This window comes from Neofelis nebulosa, chromosome 2 (genome assembly GCF_028018385.1).
Source record: "Neofelis nebulosa isolate mNeoNeb1 chromosome 2, mNeoNeb1.pri, whole genome shotgun sequence".
Lineage (NCBI taxonomy): Eukaryota > Metazoa > Chordata > Mammalia > Carnivora > Felidae > Neofelis > Neofelis nebulosa.
The window spans coordinates 39,693,089-39,705,233 of NC_080783.1; the positions used below are offsets into that span (position 1 = coordinate 39,693,089).

General features: G+C 38.7%; 1 protein-coding gene across 3 annotated transcripts in view; it reads left to right on the forward strand.

The window, feature by feature from the left end:
* Window positions 1-12,145, forward strand: part of DNAH7 (dynein axonemal heavy chain 7) — a 265,127-nt gene that overhangs the window by 234,115 nt on the left and 18,867 nt on the right. For all 3 annotated transcript variants that reach the window (XM_058710674.1, XM_058710688.1, XM_058710679.1), the window contains one exon: window positions 11,310-11,495. In XM_058710674.1, coding sequence (XP_058566657.1) covers window positions 11,310-11,495 — 186 coding nt within the window. The remainder of the gene's footprint in view (window positions 1-11,309; window positions 11,496-12,145) is intronic.

Here is a 12,145-nt window from a genome sequence, read left to right on the forward strand (position 1 = left end):
AGGTTTTCAGGGTGAAGGAACCATAAAAGATTCTAAAAAGGGTCAAATAAGTGAAGAGGTTTGGTTAATGATAAGGGATCTGGAGCATACTTATATGAAATGCTAACTGATTTGGGAGTTATTCTATTATTATTGGTGTGCTTTTAGAAGAATATTTGCATTTTAGAAAATCACTTACCTGGAGCTACCAGAAACTGGAAAAGGCAGAGAAGGATCCTCTTAGAAGCTTTGAAGGAGCATGGCTTTGCCAACACCTTGATTTCAAACTTCTAGCCTCCAGAACTACCAGACAATAAATTTCTCTTATTTTAAGCCAACTGTCAGCAGCCCCAGGAAACTAATGCAGGAGACCCTCATGATGACCCAGGCAAGAAACGATAAGAGTTTAAATTAAAGCATTTGAGCTGGGATGAGGAACATCGTAGAGATACAATAGATATGTAGGAAAAAGCGTTGAAATGACTTAGATATTAAATGGCAAAGGGAGAAGAAGTCTTGATTGATGTTAATTTTCTGGTCTGGAGAGGTGGAGGTACCTTTCATTAATCCACACAGGGAGTAGTCCCAGGAAGTTAATAGGCATACAGCAGGTGGGTCAGGGAATGGGGATGGTGAAAGGGGTAATTAATTCATTCTCTTAAATTTTATACATCCTGGAAGTATATCTACTAAGCTCTTGGCATACAGATATAAACCCCAAGAGAAGAAAGTGAACAAAATCCAGAAATTTATGAATTGGTAAAGTGTTAAGAGAAACCTGAGAATACCTGAGATTTCAAAGAGAGGTCTTGTAACCTAAGAAAAGAACTAAGGACTGTTGGTGAGCACCCAAAATCAATGGTTGGAGAGAAAACAGATCAAGGTGTAGGGAAAACTTTGGAAAAGCAACAGAATAGGGAATGATTATCTTACAGAATACTGCTGTTCCCCTTCCCCATTTTCTTTTCTCTGGCTGCATCAAAATAATAGAACCACCTCCCACCCAAACTCAAGCTAGAAATCTGGGAGTCATTGGCACTCAGTTATTCCTTATCCCTCCTTAAGCATGCCCTACCTCCCTCCACTCCCCTCCTTCCTGCTCTACCCCATGCCCTAAAAACAGACCCCTCTTATCATGGTTTGCGTTCCTCAGTTTTAGTCACCTGCTGTCTAGTGCGGTCTGGAAGCAGATGATCCTCTTCCGACATATTATCAGCAGGTCAGTAGTAGCCTAATGCTATGTCACAATGCCTACATCATTCATCCTACTTTGTTTTGTCACGTAAGCATTTTACCATCTCACATCATTACAAGAGGAAGGGTGAATACAGTGCTATATTTTGAAAGAGACCACGTTCACTTGACTTTTATTATAGTATATTGTTCTAATTGTTCTATTTCATTATTAGTTATTATGAGTTATTGTTGTTAGTCTCTTACTGTGCCTAATTTATAAATTAGACTTTGTCATCGGTATGTATATATAGGACAAAACAGCTCTCTGTGGTTTCAAGCATCCATTGGGTACCTGGCAACACCTCTTCCAAGGATAAGGTGGGGCGGGGGGGCTGCTATACTGCATGCCCACAGTCTACTTGCTTTTCTGTCTGCGTGATGTGCTCGTTCACATCTCTGAGCCTTGGCATATATTTTCCTTTGCTCTGAGTGCGCTTTCCTATGCCCAATCTTTGTCTACTTTTGGGAGTGTTTCTTGAATAACCATCTCAGACTCAGGAGCCAAGTGTGCCTCCCTGTTGGCACATTTCTACATGCCATTTTGGCTGAGGGTCACTTTGTCCAGCATTGTGTCGAGAATCCTTATCATTGTAGGTGAGCACATATAAAAGCAAGAGATGATTCCATATTTTTTTTGGCCCTTCATGATCTACTGTTATCCTTTCCTTGACATACTCTAGCCGAATAGCCAGAAACATGGGTACCCACCGCCATTTTGCTCTGGTAGCCTTGACAGAGCTGGTGATACATGTAGGACACTGGGAACTACAAAATTTTGCTCAGAAGGGGAACACGTTTTGTCAGATTGTAAGCCACTAGACTGTATGGTGACTTTGATTTGTTTACCCTTTTTTCCTTAGTGCCTAAATATGTATATGTGGTATATGGCTCAGTGTCTGTTTTATAAATGAACCATGATGAGTGGAAAGATCTTTAAGCTCTCAGTAAGAATGGCAACACTACTACCATTAGAAATTTAGCATCGTAATTGTAGCATTTAAAATGAATAGGCCGGGGTGCTTGGGTGGCTCAGTCAATTAGGCACCCAACTTGGTTTCAGCTCAGGTCATGATCTCATAGTTTTGTGAGTTCAAGCCTCACATTGGACTCTGTGCTGGTAGTACTGAGCCTCCTTGATATTGTCTCTTTCTCCCTCTCCCTCTGCCCCTCTCCAACTCATGCTGTCTCTCTCTCAGCAATAAATAAGCTTTTAAAATTTTTTTAAAAATTAAATGAATAGGAAATGGGAGAAGTATTCAATAATTTATGATAGAATAATTGATTATTTGCTACTTGGAAAAAAATTAAGTTAGATTATTTATACTGTGTAATTCTTGTTGTATTAAAGACAGGAAACAAAAATTAAACTGTAAAAAGTACATGTAATCTACTTAGCAGATGGACAACTACTTTGTTTTTCTTGATTTGGTAGGGGTGTGTGTGTGTGTGTGTGTGTGTGTGTGTGTAAGGCCCACCCTCTCTCTCTTACCCTACTCTTACTGCAAAGCAACTAATTTTCCAGCTTAGGACATATCTGCACAGAAGTTTTCCTATACACGTATAGATACATATATACATAAGCACAACATATACACAAGCTTTTTTTCTCAAAAACATAATTGTATTTGCATACTCACTTTCAGCTTGCTTTTTTCATTCTGAAAATATTGTGGACAACTTCCAAAGTAGAGATGTTTGGTTTTTTTTTTTTAAAGTTTATTTTATTTATTTTGAGAGAGAGCACACAAGTCGGGAGGAGCAGAGAGAGAGAGAGAGAGGGAGGGAGAGAATCCCAATCAGGCTCCACACTGTCAGTGCAAAGTCTGATGTGGGGCTCAAATTCACAAACTGCTCGATCATGACCTGTGCCATAGTCAGCCCTTAACCAACTGAGCCACCCAGGTGCCCCAATTGAGATCTTTGTTTAATGGCTGCTTACGTAGCATTTGTCTTTGTTGACTACTAGAATTTTATTTCCTTTTTATTTTTTGCTAATAAGCAATGCTAAAATGGACGACTTTGTGTTCACCTTTGCATACAAGTTGCTGACTTTAGGGTTTTGTTTCCATGTACACTGTCTCCCCATTCATGATCTCAACCCTCATAACAATAGGCCCAGAAGCAACTGCCATCATTTCTGCAACCCCAACCAGGGTGCTCAGGCACCTGGGAAAATGCACACCCCAATGTGATTGGCCCTGGTTGTGATCAAGCTGCTGAGAGAAACAACACCTTCCCCATTAGCTGGCAGGCATGTTGACAGGTTTTAACCCTTTTGACATAAACCAAACTCTTCCCTTCTAGACTAAATCTTATGTCTGCATCAGGAAGCCCTCCCAGGGGCCAGGTGGTTCACCTTTGGTCTACCTCATTCACTACCTATTTACTTAGTCAATGAGTTTTCTTGCTACGTTTCATTTTTATGAGGTGGGGACCTGTCAACAAGGTAAGTCCAAGTAGTCTCATCAAACTCCCCTCACAAGAAGGACAAAAACATGCTGGACTTCTCCTTCCTGGTTCTGTTTATTTCTCTACAAGGTCTTGGTCACTGAAACCTGTTCTCCTGAATTCTCTGCCTTCTGTTCCACTTCTAAAAAATAACAAGTCTCATAATTTCCAACCTCTAATTTGATAAATTTCCCCTCTCTAACCCCTACTAGCTACTCTTCCTTAGTGCTGTTATTTCTATTGAAGAGATGCCTCAAAGTGGGATCCCAGGAACGTGGAATAGATACTCTAACTTTTAACAGATAATGGCAAGAAGGGCCTGAAAGAACAAAGAGGATGAAATAATCCCAAAGTAAAAGATTGCTATCTTCTAAAACCTTGCTTATCAACAATAGCCAAACCAGGAAGAGAGCCCAAATGTCCATTGACTGATGAATGGAGAAGATGTTGATCTTGAAGGGGCAGGAGCCAAGATGGTGGAGCAGCGTGGAAGTTCTCTGCTTCTCTCATCCCTAAAATGCATCTAGGTCATCAACAAACCATTTTGCACACCTAGAAAATTGATCTAAGGATTAATGCAACAACCTGTGTAACTTGAGCCACAGAACTTGGCGGGTACACAGTGTGGAGAGGTGAACTGGGGTAGAGAGAAGCTGTAGAGGGTAGGGGGCTGATTTTGTTGGCAGAGAGAGGTCAGAGACAGGGGTGAGAGTACAAGAACAGCACTCCGCCTAAAAGCAGCTAGAGAGAGAGAAAGAGTGGAAACACACACAAGGGTCTGAATGAGAAAGGGAGAGAGGGGTGGGTTTCAATAGTATTAGGACTCTATAAACAGGGGAGTGCAAGGTCATAAATTCTGCAGCTCGATACCTGGCGGTGCTCTGATGGGAAGGGTGATTCCCCAGGAGCAGGGAGGTGAGGTCCAAGGGGTCCTCGGGCCACCCAGGGAGAGGTGGTTCCCCTACCAGGAGGACATTTGGTAGAGGCCATGCAGCATCCCCACGGGAAAAGGTCCCAGGTGGTCCCTGAAGAACAGCAATGTTTGCTGGTGTTAGACAAGGTCACTAGGATGTGATGAAGCCTGGTACCTGTTATGTGTTGGGATTTACCATAGTCCCTGAACTGCTGCTGCTACACAATCACATGAACTTTCTCTGGGACAGGCTGGCACCTGGACACAGTCTCTGGGCCTCTGCAGCAGCACGGTCTCATGAGCATTCCCAGGGGCAAGCCAGCACCCAGCCATTGCTCGGCAAGACCCTCTGCCAGAGGGTTGGAGCAGGCCCACGCCGCAGGACCCTCAGAAGTGAGGGGTTTGGAAACACAGCCCTGTCAAGATAAAATTTGGGAGAGGTGCCACCTGGCAAGCTGACGAGTTGGTCACAGACCGTATAGAAGCGGGGAGTGGACAGAAGCAAAGACAAAGGAGGGGTGCCTGATGGCCGGTCGGTAAGAGCATAGAGTTCTGATGCTGGACACTGGGAAGCTGGGTGACCCCATTTGCAACTCTCCTGCGCCTGCAGATACACTGATCTGCCCCGGTAAGCTAAGCAGCACCACCTGGTGGAGAACAGAGTTGTTACACCAAGCCCCATCCACCTGCGCCAACCAAGCCCTAGAGGACCACCACAAGTCTCTCCCCCTGCTTAGTATATGGACTATAAAGTGCTTAATAATTTGACTTCTACGGGAAACTGGATGTAATTTCATTCAGATTTCATTCTGTTCGCTGGCTCAACATTTTTTTTCTCTTTTTCTTGGATACAGAAAATTTATTTTTGTTTTCTCTTTTTAGATGTATATTTTTAATTTTTTACTATATTTTTTAATTTTTTGGTAATTTTTTTTAGTCTATTTTGCTTTCTTCATTTTATTTTATTGTATACATTTTTTAAATTTTTAAATGTTTTCTTGTTTTTTTCTTTTTCTTTATTTTTTTTTTCTTTTCTTTCCCTTTTTTCTCTATTCTATCAAGCTTGTTTCAACAACCAGGCCAAAACACACTTAGGATCTAGCTTTCATTATTCAATTTTTGTGTTGTTTCCAATTTTTAATTTTATTATTTCTTTGCCTCCAAAATGAAAAAAAGAAGCAATTCACCCCCCCCCCCCCAAAAAAAAAGAACAGGAAAAAATGACAGCCAGGGACTTAATAATCACAAACATAAAGAAACTCATTGACAATAATACCATAATAGTAGGGTACTTTGACACCCCACTTACAGTAGTGGACAGATTATGTAAACAAAAAATAAACAAGGAAACAATGGCTTTGAATGGCACACTGGACCAAATGGACTTAACAGATATATTCAGAACATTTCATCCTAAAGCAATGGAATACATTCTTCTCAAGTGCACATGGAGCATTCTCCAGAATAGATCACATACTGGGACACAAATCAGCCCTCCACAAGTACAAAAGGATTGAGATCATACCGTGCATAGTTTCAGACCACAACACTATGAAACTCGAAATCAACCAAAAGAAAAAATTTGGAAAGACAGCGAATACTTGGAGATTAAAGAAAATCCTACTAAAGAATGAGTGGGTTAACTAAGAAGTTAAAGAGGAAATTAAAAAGTACATGGAAACCGATGAAGATGATAACACCACAGCCCAAAACCTCAGGGATGCAGCCAAAAGCAGTCATAAGACGGAAGTATATAGCAATCCAGACCTTCCTAAAAAAGGAAGAAAGGTCTCAGATACAAAACTTAACTTTATACCTTAAAGAGCTGGAAAAAGAACAGCAAATAAAACCCAAAATAAGCAGAAGACAGGAAATAATAAAGATTACAGCAGAAATCAATGCTATAGAAACCAAAAAAACAAAATTAAAAAAAAGAAACAGTAGAACAGATCAATGAAACCAGGGGCTAGTTCTTTGAAAGAATTAACAAAATTGATGAACCCCTGGTTAGTTTGATCAAAAAGAAAAAGGAGAAAGGACCCAAATAAATAAAATCAAGAATGAAAGAGGAAAGATCACAACCAACACTGCAGAAATACAAATGATAATAAGAGATGTTATGAGCAATTACATGCCAATAAATTGGGCAATCTGGAAGAAATGGACAAATTCCTAGAAACAAACTACCAAAACTCAAACAGGAAGAAACAGAAAATTTGAACAGACACATAACCAGTAAAGAAATTGAATTAGTAATCAAAAATCTACCCCCCCCCCAAAAAAAAGAGTCCAAGGCTGGATGGCTTTCCAGGGAATTCTACCAAACATTTAAAGAAGAGTTAACACCTAGCCTTATGAAGCTGTGACAAAAGATAGCAATGGAAGGAAAACTTCCAAACTCATTCTACAAGGCAAGGCCAACAACATTACCTTGATTCCAAAACCAGAGACCCCAATAGAAAAGAGAACTATAGACCAATTTCCCTGATTAACATGGATGCAAAAATTCTCAACAAGATAACTAGCAAACCATATCCAACAATACATTAAAAGAATTACTCACCACAATCTAGTGTGATGTATACCTGGGGTTCAGGGCTGGTTCAATATCTGCAAATCAATCCAAGTGACACATCACATTAATAAAAGAAAGGACAAGAACCACATGATCCTCTCAATAGATGCAGAGAAAGCATTTGACAAAATGCAGCATCGTTTATTGATAAAATCCCTCAAGAAAGTAGGGATAGAAATATCATACCTCAAGATCATAAAAGCCATGTATGAAAGACCCACCGTTAATATCATCCTCAATGGGGAAAAACTGAGAGCTTTTCCCCCTAAGGTCAGGAACATTACAGGGATTTCCACTCCCACCATTGTTATTCAACATAGTATTGGAAGTCCCAGCCTCAGCAATCAGACGCACAAAGAAATGAAAGGCATCCAACTCGGCAAGGAAGATGTTAAACCTTCACTCTTTAGAGATGATATAATACTCTATACGGGAAACTCAAAAGATTCTACCAAAAAACTAGAACTGATCCATGAATTCAGCAAAGTCACAGGATATGAAATCTACACACAGAAATTGGTTGCATTCCTATACACCTATAATGAAGCAGCAGAAAGAGAAATCAAGGAATCGATCCCATTTATGATTGCACCAAAAACCATAAAATACCTAGGAATAAACCTAACCAAATAGGTGAAAAATCTATACACTGAAAAGAATAGAAAGCTTATGAAAGAAATTGAAGAAGACACACAAAAAAAGGAAAAAGATTCCATGCTCCTGGATAGGAAGAACAAATATTGTTAAAATGCCGATACTACCCAAAGCAATCTACATATTCAATGCAATCCCTATCAAAATAACACCAGCATTCTTCACAAAGCTAGAACAAATAATCCTAAAATTTGTATGGAACCAGAAAAGACCCCGAATACCCAAAACAATCCTGAATTTGAAGATTTGAGAATATGTTACAAAGCTGTAATCATCAAGAAAGTATGGCACAAAAACAGACACTTAGATCAATGGAACAGAATAGAGAACCCAGAAATGTCCCACAAACATATGGCCAACTAGTCTTTGACAAAGCAGGAAAGAATAGCCAATGGAATAAAGACAGTCTCTTCAACAAAGGTATTGGGAAAATTGAACAATAACATGCAGAAGGTTGAACCTGGACCACTTTCTTACACCATACACAAAAATAGAATGGATGAAAGACCTAAACGTAAGACAGGAAGCCATCAAAATCCTCGAAGAGAAAACAGGCAAATACCTCTTTGACCTCAGCCGCAGCAACTTCTTACTCAACACATCCCTGGAGGCAAGGGAAACAAAAGCAAAAATGAACTATTGGGACCTCATCAAGATGAAAAGCTGCACAACGAAGGATACAATCAGCAAAACTAAAAGGCAACCAACAGAATGGGAGAAGATATTTGCAAATGTCATATCAGATAAAAGGTTAGTATCCAAAATCTATAAAGAACTTATCAAACTCAACACCCAAAAAACAAATAATCCAGTGAATAAATGGGCAAAAGACATGAATAGATACTTTTCCAAAGAAGACATCCAGATGGCCAACCGACACATGAAAAAATGCTCAACATCACTCATCATCAGGGAAATACAAATCAAATCCACAATGAGATACTACCTCACACCAGTCAAAATGGCTAAAATCGATAACCCAGGAAACAACAGATGTTGGTGAGGATGCAGAGAAAGAGGAACACTTTCACACTGCTGGTGGGAATCCAAATTGTTGCAGCCACCCTGGAAAACACTGGAGATGAATCACTGGAATCTGCTTTTAAAATCATTGTACTATATACTAACTAACTTGGATGTAAATTTTTAAAACATTTAAAAAATTTTTTTAAAAAGTCTGTATATGCAATGGAATATTACTCAGCCTTCAAAAAGAATGACATTTTGCCATTTCCAATGATGTGGCTAGAAATAGAGTGTATTACACTAAGCAAAATATGTCGAGAAGGACAAATGCCATGTGATTTCACTCATATGTGGAATTTAAGAAACAAAACACATGAACATATGGAAAGGGGGTGCAAAAAGAAGAGAGGGAAAGAAACCATAAGAGAATCTTAGTGATAGAGAACAAACAGGGTTGCTGTTCCTCAGGGTTGCTGAGGGGAGATCGGTGAGAGATAGGCTAGATGGGTGATGGGTACTAAGAAGGGTACTTGTGATGAGCACTGGGCGTTGTATGTAAGTGATGAATCACTGAATTCTACTCCAGAAACGAATACTGCACTGTTTGTTAACCAACCAGAATTTAAATTGAATAAGCAAAAAAACACATTGCTATATCAAAAATACCATAAACAATTAAACATCTTAAAAATAAAAAGAAAAGAAAATTGAAGAGATAGCTAAAATTTATCTGACCAAGTGTTTTAGTATCTGTGTAAAGACGTTATAATAACAATAATAATAAATATAATCATTCAAATGAGGAAAACAAAGAAGAACAGAGTAGGGGGACACCTGGGTGGCTCAGTCAGTTGAGCATCCAACTTTTGATTTTGGCTCAGGTCATGATCCCACAGGTTCATAAGATTATCTCTCTCCCTCTCTTTGCCCCTCCCTATCTCAAAATAAATACAAATGCTGAATAAATATTTTTAAAGTGTAAATGTCAAAAATATAACCTAATGTATGTAATGTCCAGCGTGGTAACTATAGTTAATAATACTGTATTGCATATTTGAAAGCGGCTGAGAATAGATCTTAAAAGTTCTTATAAAAAAATGTGTAATCATGTGTAATGACATGTTAAATACACATTGTGGTGATCATTTCACAATATATACAAATACCAAATCATTATATACTTCAAATTAATATGATGTTTGTGTCAATTATATCACAGTAAAAAGTAAAATGCACTTAAAAACGGGCTGGCTCAGTTGGTAGAGCATGAGACTCTTGTTTTGGGGTTGTAAGTTCAAGCCCCTTGTTGGCTGTAGAGATTATTTTGAAATAAAAATATGTATATTTTAAAAATAACCTAAAAACAGTGTTATTGTCTAATGTCAACTTTTTCTTCTAAATGATAATGCTCAGTTTTGTTGAGAGCAGTGAGAAATAGAATTCTCTATACTGCTGGTGGATGTGTAAGTATTTATGCTGAGGAGAAAAGAAATTGCTAGATGAACAATCAGTACTTTTGCACTCATAAACATTTTTACATTCTTCACACCAGAGAATATTATGAAAAAACAAAGTAAAAGGAAAAAATATTTCCACAAATTTGTTTAAAAAGGACAATTTATAAAACAGCTTATACAAGTAAAGCTATTAAAAGTTTAACTGAAAAAAATGGGTAGAAGGCTAGTTCACAGAACAAGTGTTATTAAACAGGAAAAAATGATGAATTTCACTGGTATTCTAGAAATACAAATTGACACAATATTAATTATCTTTGGGCAACCATTAGCAAAAATTTTTAAACTGATTCCCATGATTGCTGCAGCTGTTCAGAAAAGCAGTTTGGTGACATTAATCAATTGCCTTTTATCAGCTCCCTACCTTTGATATAGTAATTTCCTTTTCAAGAATCTAGATTTAAGAATCATTAAAAATTTTAAGAAAAGTATATTTAACGAAACAGAAAACAGAAAATTAGGAGTCACTGAAATGTTCCCTCTAAAAGATAGTTATTAAAATATTTTAAGAGTACTTCATGAAATGGTAAAAAGTATCTCATAATAGGAGATGTGGTGGAAAATTATATGCAAAATTGTTTCTACAGTGATTCCAATTGGCAAAGTATGCAGGGATCTGAAAAAGTGGTGAAGGAAGTTAACACTGATCATCTATGAATTATATTGGATTTGTTTTGAATGTCACTCAGCAATGCAAAATTTCAAGGATGGGATTATGGTCTCCTTTTGTGTCTGGCATGTAGTAGGTGGTCCATTAGTGTTGGTTGAGTGAGTGAGTGCACAAGTTACTAGATGAATTCTGTTTTCGGCATTGACTGAATGAAAATGACAAGCCACACAAGGTGACAAAGACCCTGGAGGAAATTGCAACAATTAGCAGAGAAGTATATAAAGGGAGATTGTGTTTAATACAAATTTTTGTAAGCAGTTTCATTTAATAACATGTGCAAACAGGAACCACAGCTCTGCTTAACCTGCCGCTGAGAACTCTTAGCTGTTGAGTGACTTTAACTCTCGATTCTAGGAACTGCCTTATGACGCTCTGCGGTACATGACCGGGGAATGCAATTACGGAGGCAGGGTGACCGACGACTGGGACCGGCGCACGCTGCGTAGCATTCTAAACAAATTCTTCAGCACAGAATTAGTTCAAAATCCAGGCTATAAATTCGACTCAAGTGGCATCTATTTCGTCCCTCCTTCTGGTGATGTGAGTACGACCTTCAAGAAAATTAAAAGCAGGGGCGCCTGGGTGGCTCAGTCGGTTGAACAGCCAACTTAGGCTCAGGTCATGATCTCATGGTTTGTGAGTTCGAGCCCCGCGTCCGGCTCTGTGCTGACAGCTCAGAGCCTGGAGCCTGTTCCGGATTCTGTCTTCCTTTCTCTCTGCCCCTCCCCTGCTCACAGTCTGTCTCTCTCAAAAATCAATAGACATTCAAAAAATAAATAAAATAATATTAATAATAGTTAATATTTAGATCATGCTTAATTATTTACAATGCAGTATAGGTATTTATCTCACTAGAGCACCGAATTAACATCGCTATTCTTACTCTGTCCTTTGTACAGATAAGAAAGCAGGTTCACTAAAGTTGAAAGACTTGCTCAAGGCCACACAGGTAGAAAGGGGAAGAGAGTCATACAACCAGCTTCTGCAAGAGTCCATTTCCTTCTGCTCTTTTTTCCAGGCCTGCCTAGTGGAAGATGTGTATCACACAGTTTTAGACTAGAAGTAATAGATAGAAGTCCCTAGACTTCTAGGGACTGCCAGGACAATTGCATTGGTTCTCATTTTATTCCTAAAAGTCAAAATGATACATATTGAAAACTAAACATATGACCACATGCAACAGAGGTACA